The following is a 9,877-nucleotide window of genomic DNA, read 5'->3' on the forward strand; positions in this document are numbered from 1 at the left end:
GCAGGATTTTGATGCATATTAACATGTTTTTAAGTGAAACGCTGTAGTAGCTTCTAAATGCCACCATTATTACGCAAATGATAGTTACATGTGACTTTCAGATATAGTCGCTTGTTTTAGGGCAAGGCAACACGTTCAAACAGTATTCTTTACATTTTCCGCATTGCACTATGAATTGTTTTATGAAATGGAGGGGTAGCTGATTTTTTGGGTCCGATAAGGAAATAAATGATGGGAAAGGCAACCATGTTAGCGCGTGTGTAGCACACATATGGACCATGTGCGCGCTTGTTTCTTTGTGTGTGATAACATGTGTGGTGGGACGTGTAACCCGTGTTCTCCTCCCTAACACAATAGTGTGTGTGGAAACTGAGTTGGACTGGAATTAGGTCTGCATTAAAGGGTGCATTTTCTGTAGCGAAACACCGGGGTAAGATTGTTTTTGGCAGTCTGGATGTTTGCGTCTCGCTTGCTGTGAAAGTTGTTTTGGCGGCCTGGGTTGTCACACGCAGCCGCTGAGGACTCGCACTTCCTTTCACACTCACTCCCCAGAGCTCCCGTCTCTTGTTTTCCTTGGTGATACATTTAATTCAATCCATGAGACAATATCTAGGATTCCCTGGGGTTCAACAGGACAAAAGTGTTCTTAGGTGAAGATGGCACACTTTAACTGGCGTGTTGAATGAAGCCTTGCAATGTACACACGTTGGTGTGCCAATGCGCGACTAGACAGGAAGAGGCGTGTGCACACCCCTCTGCCAAACATTTGGAAATTGTCAAATAAGTGTAGTATCATTATTATTAATATAGTTGGTATTTACATGCATATGCGGCGTTTATAAGTTATTTTTGTGGAGTTTTGCTAAGCGCTGCGAGTCTAATTTTGGTTACTTTAGAGTACCTTTTTCACACACACACACAAATGTTTCTGTGTGTGTGTGTATATATATATATATATATATATATATATATATATATATATATATATATATATATATATAAAAATATATATATATATATATATATATATATATATATATATATATATATATATATATATATATATATATATATCTCCCGTCTGTGAGAACACTGCTGCCCAATTGCCCAGTGAACGAATGGCATATTTTAAGGATAGAAGCCAACCCGATGCCAGTTTGAATGTGAAGCATCACAAGTCTTTGCTGCTTTACGTTTGGAAGGATTCCGGCCTTATTTATGAAGGCCTTGCGCCGCCTGTGCGTCAATTTTAACATGGGAAAAAGTGACGCACCGGTGGCGCAAAGCTTTCATAAATAAGGCCCCGAGTTTTTCAAATGCACGGTGTGAGCTGTGGCACACCGGTGTGTGTATGCGTGAGTGTGTCCGTGTGGGGTTGCCCCCGTGTTGAGTCTGTGTGCACCACGCGGGTTCTCTCCTCACGATGTGTCTGTATTCGCGGTTCTGAGTGTAGCCAGGCTCTGTTGAAGCCCGTCACACGGGACAAATTGCAGGCTTTCGGTTTAGTGAGACCCGCTCAGGGCCTGGGGCTGCTGACAGGGGCTTGGGATGGCTTGGAGGCCAGTGACCGTGAAAGACCGGACAGGAGCACCGTCCTGCCCAGTCTGGGCCCCGGGATGAGGGGGTCAGAAGCGCCTGGATGGACTGCAGCGTTGTGCACCGAAGACATGTACAATGGGGAGTAACCCCTACAGCATCTATAGGCACACCTGAGCGGCGCAGTACGTAAAGTGCGTAGGACAGTGCGGCCCCTGGATCACCAGCCGCTGTTTGTAGGGCAGAGGGGCAGTGCACAGAGGGGCGCAGCACCTAGAGGGTTTCAGTACATTGTATGGTGTAGCGAGCGCCTAGACGGGAGCCGCTGTGTGTAAGGCATCTGTAGGGTGTAGTGCCTCGAAGTGCAGTAGCGTGTGTAGGGAGGGTGGGTGGCAGTTGCTCTGTTTCAACATAGGGGTACAGTGCCCAGATGGGCAGCCTGTGCGAACTAGCGGCAGTGCCCCGATGGACAGTGCTTTGTGATCAACAGGGGGCACAGTGCCACGAAGAGAGCTGCTCCGGGTACAACAGTGCCCAGATAGCCGCGTTGTGTACAACAGATGGCACAGTGTCGGTGCTGACACCCGCTCCGTGTACAACAGACTGGTGCAGTGCCCACCACATGTACAGCAGCACTGCAAACAGCAGGTTGGTGCTGTGCCCACCGCTTGTACAGCCGCGCTGCGGGCAGTGCCCAGATGGACAGCTGTTCTGTGTACAACTGAAAAGACCGATGAAAACGGGGAGCGGAGGTTCGTAATAGTTCGCAAACAGCTGGAAATGTCCAGGCGTGCACACCTTACGTTCTGATGCACCGATTTCCAGCAGCAAAACACACCAGCGCTTCGCCAAACACGGCCACAATTGTGAGCCGAATCGGTGCAGCCGGCCACGGCCCCTGCTTCCTGCGGAGGATCCCAGATGAAACCTCTGGAAGTCTCACAGGTTCCAACACCAGGGCAAACAATCCTTTACACCGGCAAGAGCTAAGAAATGGGGAACGATGGACAGACCGCCCCGTCTCTCTTTGACTACAACCGGTCCCAACACCAAGTCTGAGACTTGCTATATAATTCGAAAGTGCAGTCTCCTGTTCGAGATTAAACCGGAAAACACCAACAGCGGTTTAATATTCTGTATAAATGAATTAATGTCCCCCTCTGCGTTTGATGCTCCCAAAACCTAGATTATCACGTGCTCTTAAATGTACAGGGAGACATTGCCCTTCCAACTGTGTCACTCGATGCGTTAAATACCGGCATGGATATGAGCGCTAGTCGTGTATCTACGCTTGTGTGCATGGCCGAGAGACCTCATGGGGTGTTAGAGGGTGTGTGTGAATGTTTGTGCCAATGTGTCTCTGCATCTCTGTGTGTTTACAGTTTCGGAAACTCGCCTTCCAGTGCCTTCCACCCCTTCCACTTTTTAGTAGACAAGTAATAGTTCTCTGTTTATTATGGGGAATGATTCAAGAATTAGAATGTATGTAAGATTCAGCGTTAAAGAAGGAAAGGTGACTCATACCTCTCCACTGCAGGTACCTTTCATAGATTCACATGATTGATGCATGATTGAATGATCGGATTCCTAACCTGACTGGGGGGATATTCGACTAGTACCTGAACAGGCGCGTGCACCAATACCAGAGTATGGATATGGTGCATGCAAAGACCATAATACCAAATGTTTGCATGTGGCATGAGCGACATCAGGTGCAGAATTCGGAAGTAGGCCCCAGTAGACCTCTCACGGGATGCCACACACGTACACTCCCCTCAGATCTCACCTCCTCTGCAGGCCCAGGTACTTGCCATTGCCTGTGTCTTTATGCGCACCGAGGACTCTCTTGAGGTGTCACCCCTCCTCCCACTCCTTGGGGTGGCACAGCCACTCCTGGGTTTGTTGGGACAGTCTCTCCTAGGTTTACGTAAACTGTACTCCTGCAGAGCGGATTAGCCTCTCCCAGGTCTAGGCCGCTCCTGGGTCGTCCTGCGGTCCCATGCAAACACCAAATCTCGAACATGAATGGGATACGGTTAGCTGGGCCGCTTTTAAAAATCCACTCAGGTCCAGTGGGGCTGCCATGCTGTTTCTAAAGAGGCATGCGGCTCACTGCTGGCCACTGGAGGACTCCAGCATAGTCACCATCTATGCAATCAGCTGGCTCACTTCAAGTACCCACTCAGGACCAGTAGGCCTGGCGTGCTATGCCTAAAGGACGTGCTGCTCACTGCTGACCACTGGAGGACTCCAGCACTGCCAACACCTACAGGTCAGGACTAGTCACATATTCAGATTAGTTGACATGTTTCAGCTGGAAACCTATTAAGGCAGCCGTACAAAGGATGGCTGTAACCAAGTCCATTGCTTCGGATCTCTGTCTCTGACATCACTATAGCATAGCACCTCCCAGCTCTCAGAGCCAGCATGTAAACATTGGACTCAAAATACACATTCATCACAAATGCACTATTTGGGAACTGGACAGCCAAATCGCAATGACGGTACACTATAGACTGTGCACCTGCAACACTCTCACAAAGCCCTCATCCATCACAGGCAAAGCATTGTTCCAAGGTACGGGCACCTCTCTGCTCACTCCTGCTGCTCACTCCTGCATGACCCGGAAACACTTCCTGCTTAGGTGCAAATTAAACGCAACATTCCTCCAACCACATCCCATGGTTGTAGCGTGCTGCAGTTCCCCACGTGGGGGTAGTAGGCCCTTTAGAAATGCTGAAGTGAAATTTGTGTCAGCCCCACGGAAGGTCCAGACCATACATCTAGGGTCTCACTCGCCCCCTTTCCTGTCCCGGGCCTGGCTGTGAAAGGCCCTGTGATTATCCATGTCTGGGTCAGCCCAAGGAGGCCGCCAGCTCGGCCCTCTCGGGTCCAACCTTCCCTCCTGAGCAGGCAATCATTGTTCGCCTCTGCCTCAGGCTCAGGGGGGCCTGCTCGGGTCTCTACCACTCACCTTGCCTCCTGGGTGTGCAGCCATTTGCTGTGTCTGCCTCGGCCCGGAGAGCTCCTGCTCGCTCTCTTGAGCTCTCGAACCCTCTACACACCCGGGTCTGGGAGGAGTCCTGACCAACACCTGTGTCTGTCAGCCCCAGGGAGGGGGGCGGGGGTGTTTCCTGCTCACTGCTCTTTGGAGGTCCCAGCACATCCCAAGGCCCCGGCCTGCCCTAGAAGAAGCCCTGGGAATGGCCTCTGTCTGCCCCAGGGAGGCCGCCAGCTCGGATCTCACCCTTCCTCCTAGGTGGGCAGCCATTGCCTGTGTTGGCCTCAGCTTCAGGGGAGCCCTGCCCGGCTCCCTCGAGGTCCCAGCCCCCACCCAGCACCGGGCCTGACCCTGGGCGAACCCCTGACCATTACCTGTGTCTGCGTGAGTCCCAGGGAGGCGGCCAGCTCGGCTCTCTTGAGGTACCAACCCATCTCCAGCTCTGTGTCCGTGTCAGCCTCAGGGGAGCCCTGCTCTGCTCCCTCGAGGTCCAAGCCCCTCCCCCCTGCTCCTGGCCTGACCCTGGGTGAACCCCTGTGTCCGTGTCAGCCCCAGGGGAGCCCTGCCCGGCTCCCTCGAGGTCCCACCCCATCCCCAGCTCCGGGCCTGAGCCTAGGTGTCCCCTGTGTCTGCGTCGGCCTCAGGGGAGCCCTGCTCGGCTCTCTCGAAGTGCCAGCCCCCCTCCCCCACCCCAGCTCCGGCCTGATCATGGGTGAACACCTGACCATTGCCTTCGTCGGCCTCAGCTTCAGGGGAGCCCTGCTCGGCTCCCTCGAGGTCCCAGACCTTCCCCAGCTCCTGCCTGACCCTGGGTGAACCCATGACCATTACCTGTGTCTGCGTGAGTCCCAGGTAGGCGGCCAGCTCGGCTATCTTGAGGTCCCAGACCCTCCCCAGCTCCCGCCTGACCCTGGGTGAACCCATGACCATTACCTGTGTCTGCGTGAGTCCCAGGGAGGCGGGCAGCTCGGCTCTCTTGAGGTCCCAGCCCCCACCCAGCTCCTGCCTGACCCTGGGTGAACCCCTGACCATTACCTGTGTCTGCGTGAGTCCCAGGGAGGCGGCCAGCTCGGCTCTCTCGGGCAGCGCCAGGTACTGCGTCTGCTGGAAGCGGTGGTTCAGCGCCTGCAGCTGGAGACTCGAGTAAATAGTTCGAGGTTTGCGGATCTTTTTTCCCTTTCCATTGAACCGGATTTCGCCGTTTTCGATCACTGTTGTTTTTTGCTGATCTGAAAACAAAACAATGATATACGTCATTAAGAAAATGTGTTCCGCGTGCCTGGGGCTGTCTGCTTTCATCCTGATACAAAGGCCCGGTGCGTGCAGCTTCTTACTAGAAGGGACAGTCTCGTGCACAACGGGCCTGCTGCATTCATTTAACTTGACTTGTATGCAGCACATGGACATGATATATTCGTCCCTCTTTCTACGTGTCTGGGTTTTCGTGTCGTTTACCCACATAAAAACAGCTAATACATTTACACGGCCAACAAACTGAAAACATGTGTTCAAAATGAGTTTGCTCTTCTGTTACAGTTGAATATGTGTATGCACAAGGGGGAGATGCATTCCTTTATCTTCCCAAAGTGGATACAAAGAAAAACAAATAGGCACACTGGAACACAAAAAAGTCATCCCTGCGCCTCAAGCTATTACGTTTACCACTTATGCAATTTGATGCTGTGTGGAGTAGAAGCGGGGGCTTGTCGCATGTGCGTGGACTCCGCAATGGAGTGGGGGAAACTCCGGAGCATATACTTTGTTTATGTCCAGCTTTATAGATGATTCCAATAATGCGCTGAAGGCCAAACTTGAAATTGGAAGGCATAAGGACGATACAAGTGGCAACCCTTTTCTGGTTCAAAGATGACACCCCTAAACATGTCAGGTTGCTCACTAGATTGCTAAAAAAAGGCTAAAAAATGTGGGGCCTGTCGGTCACTAAGTGGTTCTTATTTTATATACTCTGGCTTTTATTCTCTTTCAATAGTCATGCTCTGCTATTTCTGCTATTTTTGTATTGTTATATGTTATTGTACATTTCAAGTATTTTTGTGGTAGGACTGATTCATAATGTATGTTTGTTATGCCTTTTATTCTATATGGTTTTAATATAAACCAAAACAATACATTATTACTTCTAGTACTACTACTGCACTTGAATTGGGAGAAAATGCTGCCAGCTATGCATATACAATCAATAATAACAGAACTATTAAAAATAACAACAATAATATTAACAATATAAAAAATAACAACAGCAACAATATCAAAAATAGCCGCAACAACAACAATAATAATAATAGTTATCGTTAGTATTCTTATTATCATCAGCATCACCATTATTATTATTGTTGTTGTTTTTGTTGTTGTTATTGCTATTGTTTTTATTATTTTTAAGAGTTGAGGTCCCTTTGGTGTATTATCAGGTATTATTCTGTCCTGTATTTTTATTATTATGAACACAGCCATGTTATTCTCATCCTCATGATTGTCATGGGGGCTGTTGCTCTTGTGATTGTCTCCATCCTCGTTGGTCACAGGCAGGCCGCGGCCCTGGCAGTGTTCTGCAGCATGCTGGGCCCGTGCACTGCCCTGTGGTGGCGCAGTGCTCAGATCCATATCCGCAGTAGGAGGCACGTCTGCCGCGTTCCGCTCTATCCCTGTTCGTGGACCCGGCAAACATGTTTCTGCAAGCTGCCTCTGCGGGCCCGGCAGTGCTGTGCCCTGAAGCAGGGCGGTGGTGGCACATTGACTCACGTGCCGGAGCCCCTCTACCGACGCTGTGGCTGCCCTCAGCAGTGTGCGGCCGGGGTGGCACTGATCCCCGAGCCCTGCTCAGTCCTGCCTCGGTGCTGCGGTTGATCTCAGTAGCGTGAAAATAGTGGAAAACCGGCCCCCGTGTCTTGATCACTCTTATCGCCCTAGGGATGCACTGATCTCTGTGGGCCGCTGCTGCGCCGATGTCAAGTACTGAGGAATTAGTGGTACAGTGGTCCCAGAGCCCAGATCACTATTCTCGCCCTAGTACTTCGGCTGGTAGCAGTAGCGTCTATAGGCAATGTTCACTATTTCCTCGTGCCACACACTTGTATCGTTGAGAGTGGTCGGTTGAGCGCTGGTCTTTAAACCTTGACTCCCACCAATTGTGTTCTAGTGCTGCACGCTGGTATCAGCCTATTGGGGAGTGCAATAACCCCATACCCTGGTGCTCCAAGCTAGTACCAGTAGTATACATTCACTTGTGCCCTGAGCTCGTGCCCTACCGCCTCTTACGTCCCTGGTGCAGTGGCTGTCATCAGTTGTTGTGTGCAATCACTTGTGCCCTGGCCTCGTGCCCTGTCACCTCTCACGTCCCTGGAGCAGTGGCTGTCATCAGTAGTAGTGTGCAGTCACTTGTGCCCTGGCCTCGTGCCCTGCTGCCTCTCACGTCCCTGGTGCAGTGGCTGTCGTCAGTGGTAGTGTGCGGTCAGTGGTGCCCTGACCTCGTGCCCTGTCGCCTCTCACGTCCCTGGAGCAGTGGCTGTCATCAGTGGTAGTGTGCGGTCAGTGGTGCCCTGACCTCGTGCCCTGTCGCCTCTCACCTCCCTGGTGCAGTGGCTGTCATCGGTGGTAGTGTGCGGTCAGTGGTGCCCTGACCTCGTGCCCTGTCGCCTCTCACCTCCCTGGTGCAGTGGCTGGCCTCAGTAGAGTAGGCCTGTTGTGCACCGAGCCCCGAGCCCTGCTGCCTCTCCTCTACCTTGGTGCTGTGGTCAGTACTGATGTGGGCAGTGCAATGACCCCATATTATTGTGCTGCAAGCTGGTGTCAGTAACGTGCAGTCACTTGTGCCCTGACCTGGTGCCTTTGGTGCCTCTCACGTCCCTGGCACAGTGGCTGGCATCGATTGTAGTGTGCATTTAGTTTTTGTGCCCTGACCTCGTGCCCTGCTGCCTCTCAGGTCCACGGTGCAGTGGCTATCATTAGTAGTGTGGGCCTGTGGTGCACTGATCCCCGAGCCCTGCTGCCTCCCCTCTGCCTTGGTGCTGTGGTCAGTACTGACGTGGGCAGTGCAATGACCTCATGTTCTTGTGCTGCAAGCTGGTGTCAATAACGTGCAGTCACTTGTGCCCTGACCTGATGCCCTGGTGCCTCTCACGTCCCTGGCACAGTGGCTGGCATCGGTTGTAGTGTGCAGTCACTTGTGCCCTGCTGCCTCTCAGGTCCACGGTGCAGTGGCTATCATCAGTAGTGTGGGCCTGTGGTGCACCGATCCCCTAGCCCTGCTGTCTCCTGTCTCCTCTCTGCCTTCGTGCTGCACCCCCCGGTATTCAGCGGACTGGGCTCGTGACTGCCCCCTAAAGGCCCCCTTCCCCCCCCCACCCATGCCCGGGCCTCACCTGGGTCGTCGGCCCTGCTCTGCGCGCCCCCGCCGCTGTAGGGCTGCAGGTAGGGGCTGTGCTGAGAGTGGCCCATGTAGGGGTAGACGGAGGCCGCGGCGCCGAGCGGGGGCCGGCCGTAGGAGCCCCCTCCGGAGTAGGACGAGCCGTCGTGCTGGTGCTGCGCGCCGTGCTGCGGGTGGTGCTGGTGGTGCGCCAGCGGGCCGGCGCCGTGCAGGCAGTGCAGCGGGTAGTGGCCGCCGGCCGCCGCCATGGCCGGGGAGCTCTGCTGCTGCTGCTGCTGCTGCTGCTGCTGCTGCTGCTGCTGCTGGGAGGCGGACTGCCCGAACTCCATGAAGGCGGACTTGGACGAGTCGGCGGCTTCCAAGCCGTCAGCCATGGCCGTCATGGTCATCATCAAAGTTTGTGCGCGGCGGCCGCCCGCCAGCGCCTCCCCCGCCCCCTCCTCCTAGCGCCAGCGGCGCATGGGGGCCCCAGCCCGGCTCCGTAGCCGGCTCCCGCGCTCCCCCTTCCCTGCGCCGGGCTTTCCTTTGTGCCTGGCAGTTTAAGGCGGGCGCCTTAAGGTGGATCCGCTGCCGCTAAAGTTGCGCCTCTGCTTTTAGACTTCGCCCAGACGCCACAAGTCAGAATGGTTTGTCTCCAGAGGGCATCGCCTCCCGATTGGTCACTGGAGCTGTGACGTCACAGCCGCTGCACTAGTGTCTGGTCCAGGGCTGCTGTGGTGCTGCGCCTACCTTCAGAGAGCAGCGCCTCCGGGTGCTATCCTCCGGCACACCCCACAGCGCAGCCTGCTCGGGCGTTGCGCCTTCCTTAGACGCCGAGCTGCCCGTGCGCTCTGGCTGCCCTCGCAGAGCAGCATCCTCGGCGCTGCGCCACATCCACAGAGCAGCCGGGTTCACTGCGCAGCATCCTTAAGTGGTGTCACACGTTCACACAAGGACTCCCTCGGTGCTGCGCCCAC

General features: G+C 53.7%; 1 protein-coding gene across 1 annotated transcript in view; it reads right to left on the bottom strand.

Annotated features, from left to right (window-relative positions):
- DLX6 (distal-less homeobox 6) overlaps positions 1-9,378 on the bottom strand; it is an 11,122-nt gene extending 1,744 nt beyond the window's left edge. The window contains exons 1-2 of the mRNA XM_078664418.1: positions 8,917-9,378; positions 5,573-5,766 (exon numbers count right to left, since the gene is read on the bottom strand). Coding sequence (XP_078520544.1) covers positions 5,573-5,766; positions 8,917-9,313 — 591 coding nt within the window. The 5' untranslated portion in view covers positions 9,314-9,378. The remainder of the gene's footprint in view (positions 1-5,572; positions 5,767-8,916) is intronic.
- Positions 9,379-9,877: the final 499 nt, after the last annotated feature.

This window comes from Lissotriton helveticus, chromosome 10 (assembly GCF_964261635.1).
Source record: "Lissotriton helveticus chromosome 10, aLisHel1.1, whole genome shotgun sequence".
NCBI classification, from domain to species: domain Eukaryota; kingdom Metazoa; phylum Chordata; class Amphibia; order Caudata; family Salamandridae; genus Lissotriton; species Lissotriton helveticus.